General features: G+C 55.1%; 1 protein-coding gene across 8 annotated transcripts in view; it reads right to left on the reverse strand.

The window, feature by feature from the left end:
* SEMA4B (semaphorin 4B) overlaps positions 1–23,407 on the reverse strand; it is a 36,625-nt gene extending 13,218 nt beyond the window's left edge. The window contains exons 1-5 of one of the 8 annotated variants that reach the window (XM_028122103.2): positions 23,267–23,407; positions 19,928–20,057; positions 16,288–16,445; positions 11,755–11,848; positions 11,000–11,227 (exon numbers count right to left, since the gene is read on the reverse strand). In XM_028122103.2, the coding sequence (XP_027977904.2) occupies positions 11,000–11,132 (133 nt within the window). In that variant the 5' untranslated portion in view covers positions 11,133–11,227; positions 11,755–11,848; positions 16,288–16,445; positions 19,928–20,057; positions 23,267–23,407. Of the gene's footprint in view, positions 1–10,999; positions 11,228–11,754; positions 11,849–16,287; positions 16,446–19,185; positions 19,526–19,927; positions 23,218–23,266 lie in introns of those variants that run through there. The other 7 variants (XM_028122098.2, XM_028122100.2, XM_028122101.2 and 4 more) reach the window with 7 other exon arrangements.
* Positions 23,408–26,135: the final 2,728 nt, after the last annotated feature.

The following is a 26,135-nucleotide window of genomic DNA, read 5'->3' on the forward strand; positions in this document are numbered from 1 at the left end:
AAACCAAACTTTAGAGAGACCAGGCAACTTACACAAAGCCCCACAGCACAAAAGCAGCTGTGGGGGAAGGCTGGCTTAAGAGGTCTCCTTCCCAAAGAACCCCTGGTCGGTCAACGGCAGGATGCAGCAAAATCGCCCAAAAGGCCTGACCTCTGTCCGGGGCCAGGCCTGCCCAGGGTGCTGCCACTGCCGACCTGAGATGGCCTAACAACGTGCCATCTGACGGCTCCCAGGTGATTCTCAAGTGGGAGGCCCACGGAGCAACCTCTGAAGAGCACCATGTAGGTCCTCTAGAGGGTGGTGCACGCGGGGTCACTGACCTTTGGCTGTCTCACACACATCCCAGGGATAATGGGGAAAATACAGCCCCCAGCGGCCTCACGAGGAGGAGTCCTGGAGACGCGGGCCAACGCCTTCCACACCCCCTTCGTGGGTCTCCGAAAGCAAGGGCGGGCTCAAACTTGCCAATGCTTATCTGCCCGCACAGCAGGGGCATCTTCCCAGGGTGGGCTGGAAGTCTAGGCAGGAGGCCGCACTTGGAATCCATCCAGACACAGACATGCTGAAGGTCGGAGATAAGGTGCCATCCAGGGGGCAGCTCAGCCCTACTCAGGCCTGGGAGGGAGTGGAATACTGCCGAGGGTCACGTAGACTGAGCACAGCCAGGCTGGAAGGCCAGCCAGGGCGTCAGTGGCTCCGGTACCCGCTCCGCACCTCCGGTCATACTGGAGGTACAGTCAAGGCAAGGGCAAAGGGACGGAAGGGGGAGAGGGGCCCCTGGCACCACACATTCCCCTTCTGCGCATTCTCCCCCTTTGTCCCCCTGCCCCGAGCCTCTCAGACCAAAGCCATGGCGTCCTGAGGGCCTTGCTCCCCTGTGGTACCCCCCAGCCGGGGGGGCTGGCTTCCCAACTGGGAGTCTTGACGAGACAGAGATTAAGAGTACAGGCTCGGGAGTCTGAGACCTGGGCTCAAACGCTGCCTCTGTCACTTACCGGCTGTTTGCCGCCAGGACAAGCCACTTAACATCTTGGAGCCTCACTTTCCTTATCTGTAAAATGGGGATAATAGCACCTTTCCTCATAGGGTTGTTATGAGAAGAAATTAGATTATGTATGTAAATAACAACGTACATAATAACCCACATTTACCGAGAGCTTTACTCCGAACAACTTTGCACACGTTAGCCGAGTGCTGGCACGGGGTCTGGCACACGATCAACACTTGAGTGGATCAAAAACAAAATCCAAAAGCCCTGCAGGAAAATCCAGCCCAGCGAGGGCTGCCAGCGGAGCAGGGCTGTTTGGAGGAGCTGGGCCTCCCTCGTCCTCAGGGTTAAAAAAAACTCACGCAGGGCTTTTCCTAACCCAGGTCTGCACCTGGTCACGCGGGGGTCTCCTGGCCAGAGCGCATCCGCTCTGACGCCAGTCGGGTGTCGCAGGCACGTGCTGTGCGCCTGAGCTGGATCCTGCCCCCCGGTGTTCTGAGTGGCGTTCCTGCCCAGGTACCTGGGGTCACCTCCAGAGTCACCGCACAGACATCTGTGTGGGCCCTGCCTGAGGCGTGTGCGTGCGTGTGTTTGTGCATGTGCGTGTGTGTGTGCGCGCGTCTGCATCTGCGCACCCTACCACAAGGCCTGTCCATGCTTGTGTGTTTGCTCCGGGCTGCTTTTTGTGTACAGGTGACTGGGAGGGGGTGTCAGCACACCTCGGGGGCAGTCTTAGCTTCTAGGCTGCTCTCCGTGTGGCAGAGAGGGCAACTCGTGTGCTCTCCTGGGCAGCCCCTGCTGCTCACACATCCTCCACATCCTCTACCCAGCGGGTTGGGCCAGTAGGGAGAAAACTGGTCTGCCTGAGGCTGTGGCCGGTTTTCCCAGGCGGATGAAACCTTTCTATCCACCCTGGGCAGGCCTGAGCTGGTGGCTTCCCTGGGGCTCCAGGAAGGTAGCACAGGGGCTGGCCTGGGGCTGCCTCCTTGGAGAGGGCACGCTGGACGGGGCACGTCAGAGCGACCTGCAGGGCCCCACTCCCCCCCACCCCCCGGGGGCCTGGGGCTCTCTCCGCGGGAAGTGATGCGGGAACAACTCAGCCCCCTGCCTCAGCTAGAGCTTCTCCCCTTCCTTGTGACTCAGCCGGAAGCTTGGAGCTCTCTGGGGTGAGACAGGAATCGGGCTCAGCAGGGTCCCCACCCAGCCAAACCAGCGAGCTGCAGCAGGGCCGTGACTCAGAGCACCACCCCAGCTTTCTCTCCACGGTGGCTCCTGGCACCACGGCTGACGCTGACCTGGCCCTAACATCCTGCCCCCCGCAGGCCCCAGCAGGATGAGGCCAGAAAATGCCAGCTTCTCTGTGAAGAGCCAGGAAAGGTGCCCCCAGAGCAGGGAGGCAGCTCGCTGCCCCTTAGCTCCAACCACAAAGTCCCCAGAGAGGGGTCTGGGCCCCAGGACAAGTCCCTGGGAGCCTCCCAACAGGCTCCATGAGAGCACCTCTTCTTCCCCAAGGCGTCACACTGGACTCCTGGACCCACTTGTACCTGCAGGAGCACCACTCCTAGGGCAGGACTGCTGACTCAGCAGCAAATGAGGGCATGTCAGCCGCCCCGGACGCACGTCCTGCCTCTACACCACCCCGCCCAAGTGCTGGGGCAGGGCAGCCCGAGGGGCCGGAAGCGGTGGGCCCAACGACTGTCACGGGGCTGCTACCGGAGCCGAGCCCCCAAGCAGGGAAGGACTACTCTCTGCAGGGGAAGAGGGGCTGTGGGCCAAAAGTCCTCCCTATGCTGGGGTAACCAAGAAAGAGGTAAGAAGTCAAGGGAACCCAGCCTAGAAGCATCCCCTGTTCCTAGGGCAGGCACACTTAGGGAAGCCCACTTCCCAAATGGCCGCTGCTATGGCTTCCAGCGAGTGGGCCAAGAGCTCCCGCCAGAATCACCAGGTGGCCCCTCACCCCTCAAAGGCACCCCCCCTCTGTGCACCCTAACCCAGGACCTGTCATGAGCTGTCATCACCTTGGGAGCGTCCCCTCCACCAGGACCAAGGGCAGCTCCTCTGTTCCCTAATAACCCCTCTCCTGACTGCCCAAGAGTCCACCTTCCTCCTCTCACACGTCTCCTGTTTTCCGAAGAAACTGGGACCACGGGCGCCTGGGTGGCTCAGTCGTTAAGCGTCTGCCTTTGGCTCAGGTCATGGTCCCAGGGTCCTGGGGTCGAGCCCCGCATCACGCTCCCTGCTCCGCGGAAAGCCTGCTTCTCCCTCTCCCGCTCCCCCTGCTTGTGTTCCCTCTCTCGATGTCTCCCTCTGTCAAATAAATAAATAAATAGATAGATAAATAAATAAATCTTTAAAAAAGAAAAGAAAAGAAAAGAAACTGGGACCATCAGGTACGGACAACCTCAATTTCCCACTGCCTCCCTCCCTATCTCCCCCGAGGCCAAGCCCCGTGTTGTCAACCTCTGCCTCTCAGAAAGCCGTTTTTTTTTTTTTTTTTCAATATTCAGCCTAGAAATCTATGTGCCTCCCTACTCTCCTTTGCAGCCAAACTCCTGAAGAGAAGAGCCGCCCAGAGCTGTCTCCATTCCTCACCTCCCACTCACCCCGACTGGGTGTCAGGCCTCAACCAGCCCCACACTCGCCAGGGGCCAGGCATCACCTCACTGCCAACCTTCAGACACTGAAGGGCATGGCCTCTGCAGCACCTGGCCTGGTGGGGGCCCCCTGTCCCCCAGGTGTGGGCCACAATGGCCTCAAGGGTCACTTCCCGTCTCCCCGCCACTCCTTCTGGGTCTCCATCCCTCCAAGAGCTAATTTACTGGAGCACCTACTACACATTTTCAATGGATGAATGCATGGAGTCCTGGCAAGGTGGTTGTGAAGGAGGCCTGACCACCTGAGGTTTTCAGGGGAGAGCTGCCTGCAATCAGCCAGTTAGGAAGAGTGGTGGAGCCAGGATTGGAACCTGGGCTGGCAGCTCTGGCGTCTATGTCATTAACCTAACTGCCGCCGCTCCACAGTCTGCTCTTTCATGTTGTTCCCTGGGGTCTGCCCTTGGCCTCAAGATCACACACCCACACCCACCGCTTCAACACTCCAGACACTGGCAACCCCCAAATCTCGCCATCAGTGCAGATCTTCCATCCAGCGGGAGACTAGCCATGACCACCACCCACCACTGCCCCCTTTGGCTTGGGCTCTTGTGCTCTGTGTCACCCACTGGAAACCTGGACAGGTTCCTTCTTCCCTCTCCCTCACCCCACAGACATCCCATCCGTAATCAAATCCTGCCAATTTTCCCTCCTTAATACTTGCCAAATCTATCCCATTTGCTACCACAGTCGTGAGCCAGGCCACCACCCCTTCCCGCCTGGGATACCACCACAGCCCCCCAACAGGCCCCTGCCCCCAGCCCGGCCTCTGTGCTGCAGCCACAGGGCTCTCAGGGAACTGTCCCAGTCCTGGATAAATCCTCCGCTGTGCCCCACCGTCCAGGCCCCTAACTCACCAGCCCTTGCCACATCTCCCTCCCCTGCTTCAACTGAGGGACACCAAGCTGCAACTCAAGGTCCTATTTCTCTCGCCTCTACTCAAGGCCTGGAACGCCCTTCCTTCTCACCAACTCCTACTCGTCCTTTGAGACTCAGCTTGGTTCCACCTCCTCCAGGAGGCCTTCCTGAATCCCCAGCTGGGCGAGGGCCCCCTCTCTGCGCCCGTCACTTCCCCTTCACACCTCTCACGGTGTGCCGGCCACGTGGTTTGCTGATGGCTTTCTGTGTCTGTCTCCTCCACCCAGTCGAGAGCTCCTTGAGGAGCAAGACGCGCTTATTCATATTTGTATCATCCGGCCAGGTAAGGTCCAAGGAACATGTCACTGAATGACTGAATGCTAAGTCCCAATTCAGGGTACTCTGGTCCAGGGAGGGGTTCGAGATTCCAAGAGGACCTAGAGGTCCCGAAGCCTCTTGCTCACAAGAGCGTGTCTGAGAAGCATTGCCCTGCTCGGCCCCCTCCCCAAAGCACTGACCACTCAGTCCCTCGAGCTCGGGGCCCAGACAGAAGCGTGACAGCTGACAGACAGGAGAGAGGTCACAAGGGCTGCAAAGGGGAGCCTCACTGCCCACGTGTGAGTCCTGACTTATCACTGACCAGCTGTGCAGCTCGGAACGGGGACCTGCTGTCCCTGAGCCCTCACCGGGCCGCCGCAAAGACCAGATAAATGCAGTGTGGAGAAGTGCCAAGTCCTGCTCCCAGATTAGGGGGCCACCAACAATCAGGACTGACCCTATCCGTGCCCCCCCCTGCTCCTCCTACCACTTTCCTTCCTCCCCACCCTTGCTCTGAGTAAACACCCAGCACTCTGGCCACCTCAGCAGCCCACTCATGCAGAAGAGAGGGGACGAGGGCAGGTGGCGCTCCAGCCGCCTGGAGGCAGGAGCCCCTTTGAAGAGGTGGCTAGTGCTCAGCCCCAGATGCATGCTGCCAAGTGGACTGGGGGCCCAGCCTTGCCAGAACTTCAGAAGAGCTGTAAAATTGGATTTTTACCTTACATTTCCTGAAATATCAGCAACTAATTAAGATTTCCTAAAACACTGGAGGCCAAAGAAAACCTACTTCCGTGCTGGCTCTGGCCTGCCACCCCCCTCGCCCCCGCAGGGTGCAAACCTGTGTCTGAGATGTTTGCTCCTGGTCTCCTGAGTGGACTGCACTTCCACCGGTGGCCACACCATCCGGGGCCTCAGCCAGATCCCGTTCCCATCCGGGGAGTGACCTTGGTATGTCTCTTTACCAGATGGACAAATGTAACCTATCAACTACTCCAGGGCCAAGCTGGGCCATTCTGCTGCTTCCCTGCACTTCACGACTGAGGCTGGAAGCAGCCGTTCTAACGGACAGAATGTGGTTCTCGAGTCAGAGAGCTGTAGCCCACAGCCTGGCCCCAGAGCTTTCTAGTCGCATGACCCTGACCACGTTAGTTAGTGTCTCCAAGCCTCGGGCCCCCCACAGGATGGAGCGACGCCACCTCCAGCACCCGGCACACGGTGGGTGCCCCATCCTGGGCAGCTTTCTTTCCTGTTTCTGTTAGCACCCCTCAGAGGATGAGCAAGGGGAGGCCAAAAAGGAGAGGAGTCTGCTCATTTGGCCCCCATTTAGTAGCAGTTATGATAAAATGAAAGGTTTCTGTCTACTGGACCCACTGAAACTCCCTCCCCACAGCCCCACCTCTCTGAACCCTACTAACCGTCAAGATGGGCTTTTCAGAGGACCCACCAGTGCAGAGCAGAGAGATCCCACAGAGAACACGTCAGATCTCAGGGAGGCAGAGCCATATGCCTTGGACAAAATACGTCACCTCTCTGAACCTCAGCTGTCTTATCTGTAAAATGGGGATAACTTTTCCCACCGTGTAGGGGGAAACAAGACAACCAAGCCTGGCGCCCGCAGTAGCTCTATACCCACTACCTTACTTTCTACCTTCTTCCAGACACGAAATACTGCAACACAAACGTGAGGACACCGGCTGTGCCACCTCAGGACTGCAGGTGGTCCTGCCCCGAACCGGAGAGGCTCACAGAGGAGTGGCAGTTAAAAAAGGACCAGGGAGACTGCATAGGGCCAGGCACATGGAGAAGGCTCACCTATGGCCTTGAGGATGGCGGGAGATGGGGTGGAGCCTTTACGGGACCTCGGGCATCTGTCCCAAGACAGCAAACTCCATGTGAGCCACTCTCCACCCTGGACACAGGGGAGCCTGGCCGGGAGGACAGAATGCAAGGAGGAGGGGCGGGGACCCCTGGGGAGGGGCCCATCAGAGGCCTCTCCACCCATCCTGAGCACCCATGGCAGGGTGGGGGTCAGGCCACAGCCTCTAGAAGGGGACAAAGGAAAGAGTGACTACATAAGCCGAGTCCAGCCTTTTCTCCAGGCTCTGTGCCATCTTCTGTCTCCCTTGTGTGGAGGAAGAACGTGCAGGTGTATCCAGATGTGTCCCCCAAACTTGTGCAAGCTTAGAGTTTTGCTGGGCTGGCTTACAGGCATTTCAACACCCAGCTGAATGTGGGTTATACACAGGGCAGAGGGAGATGTGGGGTCCACCCTCAGGCAGAGGAAGTTCTTAGGGGCAAAGAAGAACTTCAAAGAGCTGAACCAGGAGCACTTAAAAAGTGCACTAAATTCAGCAGGACCCCTTGGGTGACTTGCTTTGTCTTCCACCCCAGAGCAGGGGGTGGGACCTGCACTATTCCATTCCCTGACCTGGCTGGTCTTGGCAGCTAGCAGAGGGGCTGCCTACAGCCAGCGCTCAGTGTCACCCAAATGGATGCAAATAACCTCACCAAGCGAGGCAGGCAGGGAATTTCCACCAGAGAACAGAGGCCGCTACCTTTTACTGGGGACGGAGCACGTGCCAGGCACTGGGCCAAACACTTTCCATACATTATTTCCTGTAATCCGCTCAGAGCCCTGTGAGATGGGTCCTGCCATTATTCCCAGCTTGCCCCAGGTGGTGCAGTTAGGAGGCAAGTGAGTCTTCAAAGCCTAGCTATTAGCGCCCATAGTTACAGCTCTTTCCATTTGGCTCTGAAGGGGCCACGAAGATGCCAGGCCATGGGACAGAGCCGAAGACAAACGCTCATGTGGAGCTGAGGCCACATTCAGGAGGAAGGCCTGTCACCAGCCAGCAAGACTTTGAAAGTGGCCTGCACGGGGGGCTTCTCGGGGTAGCCATGACCCTGGGTGTCCACTCCAGGGTCAGAGGACAGGCAGCTGATTTGTGCCAATGCCCAGTTCCCCGGCTCAATGGGGTTTTGTTGACTGAAGTTTGCAAGGCCTATGGATTTATTTCCAATCTGGTTTGGAAACACTGTGTCCAGACCTTTCCAGACAGGCACTTCTGGGGCAGGGGGAAATTAATAACTCCTCTTAATTGCCCAAATAAGGGAACTCAATAAGACTTTCATGAGCCAAAGGAGGTTTGCTTTGTTTCTTTCTACACAGCCCGGCTGGGAGGCACATGGCCTTGCAGCTCACACACCCGGCGCCATTATTTCCACTCGGCAGCTCTCCTCTTCTGAGTCTTTGGTCCTGGAACTTCAAACTACACCTTCCAGCGCAACAGAACCAAAATTGCACACACTTCTTTGAAGCATTCCTTCCACAGAGACAAGTAACTTCCCTTTAAGGCCTCTCCTTGCCCAGCTGGCCCTGGAGTCCCCAGCTCCCCCCCTCCTTGGCCACTGGACGAGACCACAAGTGGGGAATCCCCTCCTTCACGGTCCCAGGAATCTGCTGCGGATTAACAGCAGTGAGGGTTCCCTAGGAAGGACCCCACACATGACCTGGACGCTCCACTTCTAGGGACTTTGTTTCAAACCAAAGACACAGCTCACTGTCCCTAGGCATCTGGGCCCTTGGGGAGCTTGGGTGGGAATGCAGTAGGGGAGGACAGGTAGCCTGAAAGGGAGGTGCAGGCTCTCCCTCCATGCCTCTCTCCCTCTTCTGTGAGGGAGGGGCCATGGGCCCTTGTGCCGAGTCCCCATGGTCACCTCAGGCCTACCCAGGATAGGCACGCTGCCAAGAACATCTAACAAGCCCCCAAGGATGAGGCAGGAAACTGCCTGCAGCCACGCTCCAAAGGTGAGCCTGTTTAGTCACCAGGGCATTCCCCTCTGGGGCTTCCAGTATCAAGGGCCAGGAGAAAGTCTAGGGAGGCAGGCCCTCTGGGGTGTGGTCCATATCAGTAAAGTATGGATGTGTGCTCACAAGTTCAGGTATTAGGTGCTGCTAACTATTCCAGGGCTTTGGGGGGACTAGAAAAAGAGGCTCCCTCTGGGCAGACCCAGTCTCAGGAACACAGCGGAAGCTTTGTCTTTTTCTAGGAGCCACAGCTTGGAAAGCAGAGTATCGACTGCCATTTCTAGGCCCTTTGAACCTCTCAAGGGACACCTTTGTGCAATGCATCTGTGCCAGTCCTAACAGGGGAACTGGCTGTGTCTCAGTCCTCTGGGAGTTTGGATTTTCACCTAAGGATCTGGGAGAGGGGAGTGCACAGACAGCCAGACCAGAGCACCAACTGACCTGTGCGGGGGACGCTGGTGTGTGACACAGCCTGGCAACAGTCACAGATTTGTGGAAGTGGGCCAGGTCTGAGAGCTATGTGGGTAATAACCACCAAGTGTTCTAGCCACTCTCAGGACGCACGCCCTCTCAGTTCCCCCTCACGGCTCCCCAATTCTGCCTTTCAGTTACCCTCTGGGTGGTCCCCGTCCAGTTCCAGAGCTGGACACAAGACCAGCTGCGCTTGCGATGGCTCTGTGAGCTAGCCCAGGGCCATAAATGGAGTCCTTCGGAACATTTGTTCCCACTTTACTGCCCTCCTGCCAGAGCTAAGAGGGTCTAAGGACAAAGGGAGTTGTGGCCACAACCGAGAAAGTGGCAAGGCAGTAGGCCCGGGTTCGGATACACTTGTTTATCCTCACTTAATGAGATGGAGCACCCAAGGGACTGTGGTCAAACGAACAGCACCACCCCCACCCCAGGCAGTCACCCTGGCTCTGTGCAGGATGTGCAAGAATGAAGCCTGTGCTTAACACGTAACGATAATGCCAGCTAACACTTACGGAGCGGTTTCCATGTACCAAGCCCTGTCCTAAGGACTTTTCAAACATAAACTGATTTAATCCTCACAACCTTGAGGTATGTGCTATTATTGTCCCATTTTAAAGATGAGGAAATCAAGGCACAGGAAGAGTTAAGTAGCTTGCTCAAGGTCACATGGTTACTAAGTGGTGGAGGCAGGATTTGAACCCAGGCTATGTTCTCAGTACGGTCTTGCAATGTTTCAGACAGGATTATTCAGGGCCACAAGCACCCTGAGTTAATCTAAGTGCTGATTCTGCTACTCTTCCCTTCTGTACACAGAATGTTTTCAGGGGTGGGGATGCAGTAGAGAGAAGGAAGTCTGGTCTACCTTCAATATGTAAGCTCTAATTCATACATCTTTTATTCTAATTCTCCCAGTGTGACAACAAGTTAAAGGGCTTGGAGAAACAACATCTACTGGGCCCCTATAAAGCTTGTGCCCACAGAACGCAGCTAGTTTCATGAAATCTCCAAGATAGCCTTGCAAGGTACCTACGACTGTGCCCATTTTGCAGATGAGCAAACCAGGGCACAGGGAGAAGGGAATTACTTGCCCAGTAGTAGAAATGGGCTTGGAACCCAGGTCCCTCTGATTTCAAAGAGAAGCTGGAGAAGCAACAAGACGTAAAGGGGTAGGGACAGGGGAGAGCCAGGGGCCACAGAAGCAGGCATGAGCACCAGGTGAGGGACCTCACCAATGAGGATGGTACTCCCAGGAGGATTCTCTCTCAGGGCCTAGGAGTCACAGAGCAGCCCCCATCCCTGGTAGGATCGCTCTCGGGCCCCGGAGGGATCCCACCATGTTGGGGCCGGCGCAGCGCCGACAGGCCAGGGTGAAGGGCTGGGAGGGAAGATGGGGCTCCTGTCCCGCTGCGGCTCCGGAGTCCTGCTGCGACTTGCTGGAATACCAGAACCCCAGTGTTTATGGGACGGCAAGCACGGCCCCCTCCACCCCGAGACGCCCTCGGGGGCGGCACCGCGGCTGGCTCTGGTCAGCATCAAAGACAAGCAGATGGGCAGGCGGACCAGCGGGTAGCCCGCACCGGGGGTGGGGGCGGGGAGCTGCCACCGCCGAAAAGGACGCCCTACCGAGGGGCGAGCTTGGACGACAGCGCGGGCGCGAGACACCCCCCCACCCCGCCCTCTAAAGGAAGGGAAGAAAGGGGCCCGCGGCCCCACAGTTGCCCTCTCCTCTCTCTCCCTCCCCGCAGCGCTCTGAAAGGAGGAGGGGTCCTAATGGACCCCAAGCCTCTGACAGGCCGCCTCCTCCCTGCCTCCTTTGTCACGGCAGCCTCCGCACAGGCACCTCCAGGCCGCCTCCCCTCCCCCCGACCCCAGCCCGCGCCCCCGCGGGGTCGCCCCAGCGCTCACCCAGCGGCAGGCTGATCCGAGGGGCGAGCGCCGGAGTCGGCGGCGGGAGCAGCAGCAGGAACAGCAGGAGTAGCGGCGGCGGCCGGGGCGGCAGCGCTCCCCGCGGGGCGCACGGTCGGCTCCCCCGGCCCATCGCGGAGCTCCGGACAGCGGGGAGCGACGGCGTCCTCCGGGCTCCGGCTCAGGTGGCTCAACTTGACTCGCGGGCTGCAGCCCCGCCCGCTAGACCTGGGGGGGGTGGGGGTGGGGGTGGGGGGAGCTGCCGTCACGTGGCCCGCGGTGGGCGGGGCAGAAGGAGGAAGTCGGGCGGCTAGCCCCGCCTCTCCCGCTCCGCTCCAGCCCCGCCCCCTCCTCGCGCGGGGGGGGCCCCGCCGGCCCGAGGGGCGGCCGCGTGCTGCCCGAGCTCGGTGCGCGTCTGGAGGACGCCAACCAGTCGCCGCCGAGGCCGCAGGAGCACGAGGGCGCGGAGAGCGGACCCGTGGTTCTTCTCCCCCGCCTCGCAGGCCGTCCCACCACCTCCCCGACCCCTTCCGGCTCCTCTGCGACCCGCTGAGCGCTTGCCGTTGGGAAAACGTGTGGGTCTCTCTCCCTGGGCGCCTCCCGAGGGTCGGGCCTTGGTCTCCACCCCTTTTACCCCCCCCCCCCACGCTGGTGCTCCTGGCACCCACTTGCCCGTGACCAAATGAATCGGCCGAGCCCGTGCTAGTGACGAGGCTAGTTGCTTCTGAGTCTCACTTCTGCACGGGTCAACCCACCTTAGGTCTTGGCTGGGCGTTCACTCCGGGCTCAGGGCTTGATCTAGGTACCCTGCGGGGTCATCCCCGTCTAGATGTCCATACGAAGCCAAACCTTGGGGGGGGCGGGGGGAGCAAGATTAGCTTAAGTGGGATAACTACATGTAATGTACTGTCAAGGACGACTGACCTCCTCCACAGGCTGCACGTTGCCTGGCTGGTGAAAGTACTCCCTCAGGCTGGAGTGGAATCCCACTGGCACCCACCACAATCCTGGCTCCTAACATCCTCAGGGATGGGGCTTAGTTCTGCTGAGACTGGAGGGGGGAGGTCAAACTGCAGACTGGACCCCCTAGTGGGTTCCTATCAGCATTAAAAAAGGAGAATAGCCTGGGTGGCTCAGTCCCGTAAGCGTCTGCCGTCCGCTCAGGTCGTGATCCCGAGGTCCTGTGATCCAGCAGCAGGTGGGGCTCCCTGCGGAGCCTGCTTCTCCCTCTCCCCCTGCTGCTCCCCCTGCTTGTGCTCACGTGCGCTCTCTCAAATAAATAAAATCTTAAGGAAAAAGGCAGAATAGCAAATATCAAAGTGCAATGATCACGGGAGATCAGAAAGTGTTGGGAAACGTGTTTCAACTTTTCCTAAAGGTGCACAGGATTGCAGTAAAATGTAATTCTTCCTGCACTTCAAGTCAAAGGCAGTTTGAAAACCTCCACTAGGCTAGTCATTTCCTGGCAGTGGTGATGGTTTCTCCAGAAATTGGCTGGAAAGTTCCTCTTCACCCCCAGCCATAACTAGCCTCCTCAGAGCCACCACCTGTCACTTTCACCCCACCCCCAGGGCCTGCCACTTCCTTTCCCACAGGGTGGCTGTCAGGAGATGGGCATAGCACCCACATGGTCCCAGGTCTCCTCTCCTAGTCAGGCTTCTTCATGCTCTGTGATTTCTGTACCTCCACCATCCTTTTTTTTTTTTTTTTTTAAGATTTATTTATTTATTTATTTGAGAGAGAGAATGAAATAGAGCATGAGAGGGGGGAGGGTCCGAGGGAGAAGCAGACTCACCGCGGAGCAGGGAGCCCGATGCGGGACTTGATCCCAGGACTCCAGGATCATGAAAGGCAGTCGCTTAACCGACTGAGCCACCCAGGCGCCCCTGTACCTCCACCATCCTAACACCCTTCTGTGGACACGGTCCAGGCTAGTAGCACCCCTTTTATAAAAGGGCGCTCAGCACTGGACACAGACTTCCACACAGGATGTGGGCAGCACCAACCACCAGAGGTTCTAGCATTGCAGGCCTTAGACACTTTACCTCTATTAATGGTGTCAATCTGCTTTTTAGCCAATTATACTCAGGCTTCTATCTGCAGCCAGGACCTCTGTCCCGAACTCCAGATGGCCTCAACATTTCTATCGGGCTGTCTTGTCCGACAGGCATCTCATATCCAACATGTCCTACACTAAGCTCCTGATGTCTCCCCTCTCCCTCCCCAAAATGGGTTCCTCCTATGTGAGTTTCTCCATCTCATTTAAAGTCAAGTCCGTCTTCAAGCTGCCTAACTACTTTATTTCATTTCCTCACATCTGACCCACTACGAAATCCATAATCTGACCATTCACCACCTCCCAGTGTGTGTGTGGGGGGGGGATGACTATCAGCACCCTCTTTCTCCTGCTTACTGCAAGTTCCTCCTAACTGCTACCTCTGCTTCCCTGCAACCTATTCTCAACTCAGCAACGAGAATCTTTCAAAACCAGTAAGGTCATGGCACTCCTTTGCTTGAAACCCTCCAAGGGTTCCCTGTCTCACTCAGAATAAAAGCCAAAGACTTACAGTGGTGTACAAGGCCCTGTGCCATCCTCACCCCCACCACATCCTCCACTGCTCTCCCCCTACTCACTCTACTTCAGGCACACCCCCCACCACACTCCTCTTAGGACCTTTGTCCTGGCTACTCCCTCTGCCTGGGGCACTCTTCCCCCAGATAGCCACATGATTGAGTCCCTTGCTTCCTTCAGACCCTTGCTCAAAGATCACCTTCTTGAAGAATCTGAACTTCCACCCATATCCCCTTACCTGGAGAAAATCTTTCAAAGCACTCATCACCTTTGCTGTGGTTTTTCCTTATTGCCTGAAATCCCCACCTGACCCCACTCCCCAGCACCAAGAATGTTGACTGAGGAGGGCAGGGGTTTTTTTTTTTCAAAGATTTTATTTATTTATTTGACAGAGAGAGAGAGAGAGCACAAGCAGGGGGAGCAGCAGAGGGAGAAGGAGAAGCAGACTCCCCACCAAGCAAGAAGCCCTATGCGGAGCTCGATGCCAGGACCCTGGGATCATGACCTGAGCTGAAGGCAGACGCTTAACCGACTGAGCCACCCAGGCGCCCGAGGAGGGCAGGGATTTTTTTGCTTATTCGGGAGTTAACTAACATGGCCCAAGCTTCTAGAACAGTGCCTGGCATATGGCAGACCCTCAATAAGTATTGGCTACACGAATGAATGAATGAATGAATGAATGAATGAATGGATGGATGGATGGATGGATGTAACCCAAGAGTCATGGAAACTGCTGGCTCATGTCAGCTAACAACCAGAGCTACTTTTCTATACCAACTTTCATCTAGTAAAGAGTTCCCCCAAACCTCAAATTATGCAATTAACATTTTCAACCTAAGCACAGGACTTCATATTGATCTCCTTTAAATCTACTAGTTCTGGTCCAAATTTCATCCTATTGAGGTCATTTTGAGTATTCATTCTATTATCATAGAATTTGACTTCCCTTCCCAGTTTTGAATCATCAGTAAATTTGGTAATCATTTCTTAGCCTTTATTTGAGTCATTGATAAAAAATATTGGGTGTCAGGGGTGCCTGGCTGGCTCAGTCGGTAGAGCGTGAGGCTCTTGATCTTGGGGTTGTAAGTTCAATCCCCATGTTGGGTGTAGAGACTACTTAAAAATAAAATCTTAAAAAAAAAAAAACATACTAGGTGAGCAGACCTATTACCCACTCTCCAATAAAAGGTACCAGGTCTCCTTGGGGAAGGCAAGCCTGGGACATTTTGTTTGGGCCAAAAAGCAAGGAAGTGATGAAAGATTAATGGGGTCATGTCAAAAGGACATAGGCCCAGCTTGATGACTAAACTTGAGATAATTTGAGAATCAAAAAGCATACTGAAGTAATGGGTCCTAATGCATCAAAATAAAACAATCCATTAGTCTGCAGTGAAACTCAGGAAAACACACAGAGAGAAAGAAAAGAGGTAGAAAGGAAGCTTTTCTTTATAGAAGAATGTTGGCTGATGACTGTAGAAGAAAGAGTAGACTTCAGAAAGCCTCGGTTCAAGCAAGGGTAATCAGTGGATGCTAAGCCACTGGGTAGAAGATTTTTGGGAAACTGTATATGAACAAGGTCTCAAAGTCTGTCCTACAAGTGACTTACTAATTACCAAAAGGAAAATGTATCTCTGGGGAAGAACTCTGGCAGCCACTACCTTAACCAAGTGGCCTAAAGAAGCATGACCGGGGGTGCCTGGGTGGCTCAGTGAGTTAAGTGCCTGCCTTCGGCTCAGGTCATGATCCCAGGGTCTTGGGATGGAGCCCTTCCTGGGGCTCCCTGCTCTGCAGGGAGTCTCCTTCTCCCTCTCCCTCTGACCCTCCCTCTGTTCATGCTCTCCCCTCTCTCTCTCTCAAATAAATAAATAAAATCTTTAAAAAAATAAATAAAGCAGCATCACCAGTAATGCGAGTGCCTGATGCATTTACTTCCTGGTATGATGCAACAAGAAATACACAACATCACCGGTCCTTGGAGCACTTCTGGCAAACCCGGATCTAATGATAAGCACACAATCAGATACAGCCCGCATTCTACAAAGACAGCTAGCTGGGACTCTTCAAAAAGCTCAAGATAAAAAAGACAAGGGGACTATTTTAGGTCAAGAAACGAAAAGAGACATGATAATCAGAAGAAATATGTGAACACTGATGGAATCTTGAAAGAAAAAAAAAGAAAGCCATTCCGAATTGGGGGAAATGTTACGGTGCACTGTGTCTTAGGTATTATGGTACTATTGCTCATTTTCTTTGGTATGACAATGGCACTGTGGTTTTAGGGGAATGTTACCATCCTTCAGAGATGCCTGCTGAAGTTTGTAGAGGTGAAGTGTCATGTCTACAACCTACTTTCCAATGATTCAGCAAAAACGTGTGTGTGTGTGTGTGTGTGTTAGAGTGAGTGCGACTGTCACAAAGTTTTAACAATTAGTTGATATAGAAAAGTTCCAGGTGTTTCAGGGGTTTGTAAGTTTTGGGGGGAAAGATCGGATAGAATGGGGCCAAAAGCAGAGCCAGGGCCACCAGAGACCTCTATCAGGGTGGAAACTGATCAATATCCTTTGTAGGTTGAACAACCAGCTATGTGTCTCCTCTGACCTGCACTCCTCAGCCCACATTTCTCCATATTATCCACAAGAATATTATGAAACAATTGTGAGAAACCTTGTTGAAATCCAGGTACTAGCTACGGCATTTCCTTTCAGCGTCTCCTTACCGTTCTTAACCGGAACAGGGGCTGGTGAGTGGCACGTGCTCAGTTAGTAGCTGGTGGGTGCCCGGATCTCTGCATCAGCTAGCTCTCCAAATGGCAGTGAGGCTGGTGTGCCCTAGTGTCTTGGCAACACATGGGTTGTCTGGCTGCTCTGCTCATCCCTGAAGAGAAGAGGCAGAGGCTGATGCGGCCTCGCTTGGTGGGTAATTACACCCTGTTTGTGGTTGCTCAAATGCTTCAAGTATGTCGTATGCCAAATGGGTGGCGAGTCTCTTGAGGACAGTGACAATTCCATATCTTTGGAACCCCTACTGCCTAGCGTGGCACTCTAGCAGGGCTGACAAAATGAGGGACCTGGAGGAGTACCCTCCAATCCATGCCCCCAAGATGGCAACATCGGCCCTTGCGGGCTCCTCTGTCTTCCGTTAGCATGCTAATTTGTTCTCCCCCAGACTGGAAAAAACAGGAGGATGACTGACCGAGAGAGACCTCATTTGAGCTGACTTCCTGTGGGATTAAAAGTGGTTCCCAAGCCAATGCTGTGTCCCCTGCTCCCCTCTGCCACTCTTGGATGTAGGCAAGTCTTTCTTGGCCAGAAAATCGGGGTTTATAAAGAGCTCAGGGGCGGCTTGGAAAGGCAGCATAAGAGACGAAGAGAAAAGCAACGCGTCTGTGCCCCCAGCCAGCAAGATGGAGTCGTGAAGCCGGGCCCTCTCTTTCCCCATTCACACTCACACGGCCCTCGCCCTTTCCACCCTCCCATCCTCCCCTGGGTCTCTTCTCTCTGGCTCTCCCTCCCAGTCTCTCCTTTTCTCTCCCTCTCTCTGGCACAGACACACACACACGTAGAAGGAAGGCAAAAACACAAAAATGAGAGATAAAATGTGTATGAGAATATATACAGAGGGGCCAAATGAAACTTCTCGATGGTGAGAGATGTTCGGCCTAGGGGGCACATGCCTAGTAGGCAGAGAAGGAAACTTTAGGCCAGAATATTCTCTATCTTGATCTGGGTGTTGGTCTCACAAGTGTATACAAATGTTAACATGTTTTGAGCTGTACACTTAAGATCTGTGCATTTTCCTGTATGTAAATTCATATCTTATACCTGTTATCGTGGGAAAAACAAAAAACAAAAACAAAGAAGCCAAAAGGTTAAAAAACAACAACAACTCACCTGTAGGATCAGATGGGAGAAGAACAAAATGAGAAGAACTACAGGGGCACCTGGGTGGCTCAGTCAGTTAAGCATCTGACTCTTGATTTTGGCTCAGGTCATGATCTCAAGGTCGCGGGATCGAACCCTGTGTCGGGCTCCGGGCTCCGCACGGAGTCGGCTTGGGATTCTGCTCTCTCCCTCTGTCCCTCCCACACTCACGCTCTTTCTAAATAAAATCTTTTTTTTTTTTTTAAGATTTTACTCACTTGAGAGAGCGAGCGAGCATGAGCAGGGGGAGGGGCAAAGGGAGAGGGAGAAGCAGACTCCCCGCTGAGCCAGGAGACCGATGCGGGGCTCGATCCCAGGACCCAGAGATCATGACCTGAGCCGAAGGCAGACGCTTAACCATCTGAGCCCATCTGAGCCACCCAGGTGCCCCAAATAAATAAAAAATTTTTTAAAAAGATGAGAAGAGCTACAGAAGAGGGAGAGAATGAAGAGAAATCAGAGCCTACAAGAGAAGAAAATAAAGAGAAAAAGGATAAAAACGTAAAGCACACAAACTCATGTGCCCATTGCCTCTCTAACCTGCTTAGCACAAAGGAAGACGGCAGCGGGCCTAGGCCAGGCAGAGTGCTGGCAGTGCCATGGTCAGGACACTGCCAGCTTCCCAAGCAATCAATCATCGCTCATGGTCTACAGGTACAGGCCCTGCCCAGGTGCAGGCCAGCCACGTCCTTGGGCACGGATGGTTCCTGCCAGGCGGCCCCTGGCCAGGCCCGCCTGCTCTCATTCCCACCCAGGGCAACCTTGCTTTCCAGCTCCCACAGTTCTACTCTGGGAGTCACTGCTTTGTTTGTTGGCCACGGGGGAGGGGCCTCCTGCCAAAGCCCGATGAAGCCTGAACCCAGAGGTCCCATCCACCCCTGCTCTGGAGTGGCACCGAGCTCCTCCCCGTCCCAGGCTCTGCTGGCAGGCTGCCTGGCCAGGCCTCACAGACACGCACGGGCTGCGGCCCAGCTCCCCGGGCCTTGGCCCCCTGCCACCATCCCCCCGTAGCCCCGGGCCGTCCTCTGATGGCAGGCTGCAGCTGCAGCTGCCCCCCCCACCCCACCCCCTGGCTGGGCACGCCGCTGGTGTCTCCTCCCCAGGGGCTGGGCAGCAGCATCAATACATTTTGATGAGGAAGCGACACCAGCTGGCACACCATGTGTGCTTTTAAATCGGCCAGTGACTTCCAGATCCTGGGGGCTGGGAGCCTCCTGGGGGCTGGGAGCCTCCCGGGGGCAGCACCCTCCACAGCAGAGGGCATTCACGGCACCAACACTGCCTTCAGGCCTCATGGGCAGCTTTTAACCAGAGTCTGGCAACACATGGAAATGGCCTCATCCCCGACCCCCATTCTGTTCTGACCCCTCCACTGGTCCCTGGGTTTCTGGCCCTGGTAGGTGGTAGGATCCAGTTGCGAAGCACGCCAGTTCTGCCCAAAGGATGTCAGCACCATCCGTTACTCTGTGGGCTGTGAGCCAGCCACACGATGTCCCTGAGCCTCAGCTTCCTCATCTGTGAGATGGGAACGCCAGCAGTCCCTCCCAGGGCTGAGCAGAACTGAGGAGAGCCCCTGACATCCGGGCCCCGGCGGTGAGGCCTGCGGTGAGCGCCCCCCGAGCCGAGCCAGGCTTCCTGAGGCGGCGGCTCGCCTCCCCTACCCGCAAGTTGCCACGACCTCAGTAACTCCTAACCATCTTACGCCCGGCCCCGAGGAGCCCCTTCTGGCCTCTCCCCTCGGGTTCAGCTGCCTCCTCCAAGTCCAGTGCTGAGTCTGCAACTCTCCAGAGGAGAAGGAACCGGCCTGCCCAGCCCGGGCCCCCGCCGCGCTCGCTGTGGCGAAGAGCCTACCCCACGCCCCAGTGCCAGCCCCGCTGGGGCCTGTTGGGGCCTGAGTTGGCCACTCCCTGGGAGGGGATCCCCCTGCCCCACAGGGCTGGGGTGCAACCAGCAGGGCTCGACCTGTCCCAGTCCTGACAGGGTAGAACATGACGTTACCACTGTCACTCCCCTGCCCCCAACACCAGCTGTGGCGGGGGGAGGCCCTGTCTGCCTGGGCCTGCAGTCCTGCTCGCGGCGGGGGGGGGGGGGGGGGGACTAGGGGGCCTGGGTAGTTGGCCTGGCTGATGCTTGGCACCTGCCACCCGGAAGAGGCGCAGTGACTGCTCAGGGCTCTCCTTCTCTGACACCACAGCATCCACTCTTAGGTGGGAGGTAGACGTTCTAAGGATCTAGGAAAGCGTGGTTTCCATTTTGGCTTATCAGGCCTGAGGCCCCTCCCTTCCCAAGATACCAAGAAATCAGGAATCCATTGTCCCCTTTGCCACCAAGTTCTTCCTCTTTGAATCTCACTCGGAGCTCCAGACTCCTGGCCATTGCCCCGTGAAGGGAAAGAAGGCCCGGGTCAGGGCCCTTCCTCCACCCCAGGAAACTAACCTCCTTTCCGGAAGCCCAAGGCTCTCCCTTCGCAAAGATGAGGGGCTCTCTGACCCCTGTAGTTTCCTGGTCACCTCGGTTCACCCGGTGGCTGCCAGAGAGATCATCTTGCTCTTGGTTCCACTGCTTCCTACAGAGTGGGCGAAGACGGGCGAGCCCCTCAGGGTGGTGGGGGATAGACGCAGGTTCCACGGATTTCCTGCAGCTCCAAAGAGAGGACTACTGTCCTGTTTGGTCATGGTGGAGGGAGGTGTCCCCACTTGCCACACCCTAAAGCAGTGGTATTAAGAGACAACACTCACAGAGCTGGTGTGGGGACACCAAAGATCCGTGCTGGGACAATTATCTTGCACACCAGGCACCCTGGCCCAGGACTCCTGGCAGCACCGTTGATGCGTTGTGAGGAAGCATCAGGCCGGAGGACACTATGAGGCTCCAAGTGGGCCCAGCTTGTCCAAAGCAGAGGAGGGTCTCTGGGGGACCTGGGCCCGGAGCCTGGACCACCCAGCTGCCTAGGCAGAGCTCCAGCTCCTCCAGCTGTGGTTTCCACAGGGACCCCACAAACCCCCTGAATGAGAGCAGGCCCACCTTGCTCTTCCCAGGCTCTTCCTCTGTGAATTCTGCCTTAGTTCTTTCATGACAGCCTATGAGCAGCAAGGGCGGGCTTCAGGGAGCTATGAACCCTAAGAATGATATGTGGTCTCTGGTGAGAGCAGAGCTTTCATCTACTTTCAAAAAGATCACCGTTCCCTTCCCCCTACAAAAAAAAAAAAGGTAAAGAACCAGGGCGCCTGGGTGGCTCAGTCGTTAAGCGGCTGCCTTCGGCTCAGGTCATGATCCTGGAGTCCTGGGATCGAGCCCCACATTGAGCCCCACATTGAGCCCCGCATCGGGCTCCCTGCTCCGCGGGAAGCCTGCTTCTCCCTCTCCCACTCCCCCTGCTTGTGTTCCCTCTCTCGCTGTGTCTCTGTCGAATAAATAAATAAAATCTTAAAAAAAAAGTAAAGAACCATTTCTTTGAGGTATGCTAATCTGCAGACACAGGCACCTTTCACAATTAGCCTTTATCAGGTAAAAAGAAATTATTTATCTCATTTTTGGAGTAGTTTTATAATCTTGACATGAATTGCTTGGCAGATTATTTCACCTAAAGCAAAGTTGACGTTTGTAAGGCTATTACTGAATACTTACTACTCACTGAGGCAGACACTGTGCGCTGAGCTTTTTCTGTTCAATCTTTTATGTAATTCTCACAACAGAGAGAGAGAGGAATTATTATATCCCCACTCCTGAGCTGAGAAACTGGGGCACAGAGAGGTTCAGGGACTTCCTAAGGTCACCCCAGCGGTAAGTCAGGAGTAGCACCAGAACGCAGATCTGACTCCAGAACCTGTAGTTAGAATTTCAACCAGGGTTTTGTCTCAACTCACAGCCATCCTCTCCTTAATCATATAAACTGCTGTCCCTTTCCTTCCTTCCTTCCTCTTCTCCCCCATTCTTCCCTCTTTTATTCCCTTCCTTCCTTCTTTCATCCGCTCAACAAATCTTTCTTGTCCACGCGTTACCTTGTAAGCGCTGCAGAAACTGAAAGAAACAGACAGGTCGCTGCCTTCATAGGGTTTACAGTTTATCAGGGTCCCTAAAACTCTTCTTTCCCGAGAATCCCCATCCTGAGCCACATTTGTCTAGACACTTTCACTCACTCATTCCTTTGTCTCCCAACAAAGGTATTGGCCAGGGCCCCCTTGGCAGAGCCCCAGAAGTGCTCCCAGGTGGTGCAGGCTAGACTCATGCTGTTTTCAGCTGATTTCCGGAGCTGCTCCTCTGGGCTCCGCTGCTCTGGGCTCAGATTTCCATTAAGGCACGCATTGTGCTCTAGTGATACGCTTGTTTACACATCACATTTCTCTCTGGCCATCTCTTTCACAAGCTTCTTGAGTGTAGGGACCAGGCCTGCCTAACACAGGTTTTTAATCTTCTGCCCCAGTGCAGAGCTTGCAAACAGTGGGTACCCAGTAAATGTTTAATAAATGAATACGTGAGTTTTCTGCTCGAATCATTTCCAAATGATTCGTTCATGTGTTTCTTCCTGGATCTCTCTTCCCACCTCCCTCTTAAACCTTTTCAGAGGAAAAAGCACCTCACTGATGGGGGGGAAGTCCCACTTCCCTGCTTTGGGGCAGCCAAAGGGCGCTCATACAGTCTGAACAGATCTGTTGGCTTCAGAAGAAATGGTATTTTGGAGAGCTGCTGAATGCGTGGCTCCTGGGGATTTATTTAAGCCAATCCTGTCAAATATCATATTAAAGCAAGAGCCCCAAGGCACAGGACCGACGCACAAGGGAGAGGGGCTCTTTCAGCTCTCCCCAAGGCTCCAGCCTCCACGGCCCATCTTTAGGTCACCTGTCACCAAAAGCTTGAGCCCCAGGGTTGCCAGGGGACTTATCCCAGACTTCCCTGAGCTTCAGTAAAATAACCAAAAAGGCAACAGCCATGGCCTTTAAGTCAGGATACTGGCCTCAAATGCTGATCTTCCCAACCCACTGTCATCTTGGGAAGTAATTTAACTTCTCTGGGTCCAGTTTCTCTTATGAAAGTGAGAAGGTGCAACTAGGTGGATTCCTAAACTTCTTTCAGTTCTAAAGCATCAATGGGAAAAAAACCCACAATTTTTTAAAAAAAGTATGCGCTTCACCATTCTTGCGGCATTTGAGTCTTAACAAGAATCCTATGATTCCTAAGTGAAATTACCTACTCACAATCAGGTTCGGAAATATGAGCACAGGGCTGAAGACTTTCCCTGGGGGATGCAGGGATTCTGAGTCTTTTGGCCAGACCCGAACGACTCCAGAGTGGCCACTAGATCAGCCTCATTTCCAGGATCCCAGCGTCTTTCCTTCCTAACCCCTACATCCACGTGTCACTCAGACAGAAACAGCCAGGACAAAAGCCTAATCCAAAGTCCACACCACGACCATTACGAGGAAGGGCCCAGGCTTCTTCCAAATCCCAAACGATTTCCCTCCCGGGCCAGGACTCCTGCCTCTCTCTCCGTTCTAGATTTGGGAGTCGGGAGTAGGTTGAAGGCACTGCTAAAAGGACTCTGCGCCGAGGCCCCGGGTGGCCATGGGAACAAGGGCCCAGCCTCCCGCGCTGCCATGGCAACAAGCTCCCCCAGTGGCTGGCGCCGGTGCCCATCAGAGCGTGCAGGTGGCGCCCTCTCGGGAGAGGGGCCCGGCGGGAAGCGGGGGCGGCGGCGGCGGCGGCTTCGGCGGCTTTGCCCTCGTCCGTCCCTCTCCCAGGGCCTCGGCTCCCGGCCGCCCTGCCCCCTGCGCCTACCTGCGAGGGTCACGGCCCCCGCGCGACCACCGCCCACGGCAGGGCCACCTCTGCGGCGCGGCTCCTCTTCCCGGGCCGCCCCCAGGCTCGCCCCGCCTGCCTGGCCCGCCCGACGCACTCCCGGGGGACGCAGTGTCCCCGCGAACACCCTCCGTCCCGCGCGGCGTCCCCGGAAATGCGGGGCCGGGGCCAAGCCCCGCCCCGCCCCGCCCCGCCCCGCCCCTGTTTATGGGAACTGTCCGGAGGCGCCCTCGGGCTCGCCCGCTGCCCAGCAGGGCCCCGCCGCTGCCGCCCGCCTCGGGCGGGGACGGCCACTCTGCACTCGCCGCTGTGCCCACCTCCCCCAGTCGGGACCTGGCCCCACGACAGCTCGCCAGCCCCAGGAGGCCGCAGGGTCTGCGGGGCTGCGCCTTCCCTGACCTTGGGAGGCCCGGCCTCGCCGGTCCAGGGCCCCGTAGGGGGCGGGCTCACTAGCTGGAACCGGCGCGCGGGGGTTGGAATCCTTCCTGGATCTACTACCATCTAATTGGCTGTGTTACCTAGGGCGGGCTCCTTAACCTCTCTGAGCCTCCAGTTCTTTATCAGCAAAGTGGGCATCAGAGCAGTAGAGACCTCACAGGGTTGTGGTGAGAAATGCAATTATGTAGGCACACAACTGGCACATGGTCAGCGCTCAATAATGGCAGTATTGTTTCCAGTAAGAGGCAAGTGAGAGCCGAGCTCAGTGCCACCCTCCACGAAACCACCCACGTCTCCGCCCGCGGTAAATATTGCTCACCGCATCCCTTTAACCCGCAATGGGCCAAGCTGTGAGAGTGAAACCAAACGAAGAGATCTGCGGGAGGGGAGAGAGAGATGGTTATAAATATGCAGCATTTATCAAGGGACCTTGGCTCGTCCCTCTCCAGGCCCTGCATCCTGGCTCTATCTTCCATGAGGGCGGTTCCTGAAACAACCCGTTCTGGGCGTGTTCGTGGCTGAGCCGGCCGGAGCTGGCTGGTCCAGGGGATGGAGAAACCAGAGGGCAAGTGTCTGCCTCTTCCCCCACCTGGCAGGCCGGGCCAGGATTAAGTGCCTCCGCACCGTTCCTCTGCCGTCTTCCCTCCAAGGCGCTGCCAGACTCCCCCAGATAGTGCTCCCCCATAGAGTGGTCTGTCTACATATTTACTACCAATATGTTGGAAAACAGAAAACACAATGAAGAATACCCATAATTAGGGGCGTCTGGGTGGCCCAGTCCGTTTAGCCTCGGACTCTTGATTTGGCTCAGGTCATGATCTCAGGGTCGTGGGATCCAGCCCAAGTTGGGCTTGGGGAGTCAGCTTGAGATTCTCTCCCTCTTTCTCTGCCCCTCCACCCTGCTCTCTCTCTCTGAAGTAAATAAATAAAATCCTTCAAAAAAAAAAAAAAGAAAAAAATACCCATAATTTCACCTGCCAGACCAGAATAGAATGACTCCAGAGTGGCCACTAAAGCAGCCTGTGTCAGTATTTTCTAAAACTTCTTTTGAGAAATAATTTATATGTAATAAAGCTCACAAATTTTAAGTGTACTGAGTTAATATTTAGGTGACTATCCTGTCTCTTTTCTATGCATAGTTTGCATTTAAAACTTTTAGAAAAAGGGGCTGCCTGGATGGCTCAGCTGCTGGAGCATACAACTCTTGATCTTGGGGTATGAGTTCAAGCCCCACATTGTTCATGGAGCTTACTAAAACAAAAACAAAAACAAAAACTACCCCCAAACCCCCAAACAAACAAAAAACAAAAAACTTTTAGAAAAAGGATTATTCAGTGCGTGTTCTTTTATCACTTTTCCCCAGGACAGCAGTATATCACAGCACTTTTCCATAACATTAAAAATTCTCGGGGCGCCTGGGTGGCTCAGTCGTTAAGCGGCTGCCGTCGGCTCAGGTCATGATCCCGGGGTCCTGGGATCGAGTCCCTCATCGGGCTCCCTGCTCCGCGGGAAGCCTGCTTCTCCCTCTCCCACTCCCCCTGCTTGTGTTCCTGCTCTCGCCATCTCTCTCTCTGTCAAATAAATAAATAAAAATCTTTTTTAAAAAAGTTCTCGCATACCTTCATTTTTAATGTATTCTATCACGGGAGCGTAGCATCCTTTTGTGTGTGTGTGTGTGTGTAGCATACATTTTTAACTAGGTCTACTGGGCATCTCTCTCGTTTCTCATTGTTCCTTATGGTAAGTAATATCCCTATGAGCATCCTTATCAATAAGCTTTTCCATACTCCCTCAATTATTTCTTGCTGTGTCTCGTATTCTTCCTTCCTCCTCATAGTCCACACTTAGTAGTAAAACATGCTGCATTTATAGCCAAGGTAGTGCACTTCATTTGTGTAAGACTTTAAAACCGGTCCATTAGTTTTATTAGCACTGCCTTCCCAACAATGGGGGGGGGGGAGGGACAGGAGGAGATGCTAAAATTCAGCACCTCCGAGTTCCCACCACAGAGCCCATTGTGTCTCTCTGAGCCAGGGCTGCTCAGAGGAGCTCCTGGAAACTAAGCCTCCCCCATGAGGCCTCAGAGCTCCGGAGGGCTTAGGCAACGGTGACCTCTTCCGGCCCCAGACCAGCCTCAAGCCCTCAGGAAAAGAATGCTGTCCATGACCTCCCCTTCCTTCTCCCCCTATCAGCCTTTCTAACTTCCTCTCCCCCCTCCCTTTTCCGTCCCTCCTCCCTGTCCCTGTTTCCTGCCTCCCCAGCTCCAACCTTCTTCCAGCCTTCTAATGAAAAAAGGGAAAAATCTTTAATGCATTGAAAGAAGACCTTACCTTTAATGTTATTGATTCCCCCTCCCCGGCTCCCACCCCTTTTCCTGGCTGTGGGACCTCAGGTGCAGAAAGGCTTGCGT

This window comes from Eumetopias jubatus, unplaced genomic scaffold, assembly GCF_037043125.1.
Source record: "Eumetopias jubatus isolate StellerSeaLion01/CBP00866 unplaced genomic scaffold, mEumJub1_p1.0 scaffold_7, whole genome shotgun sequence".
NCBI classification, from domain to species: domain Eukaryota; kingdom Metazoa; phylum Chordata; class Mammalia; order Carnivora; family Otariidae; genus Eumetopias; species Eumetopias jubatus.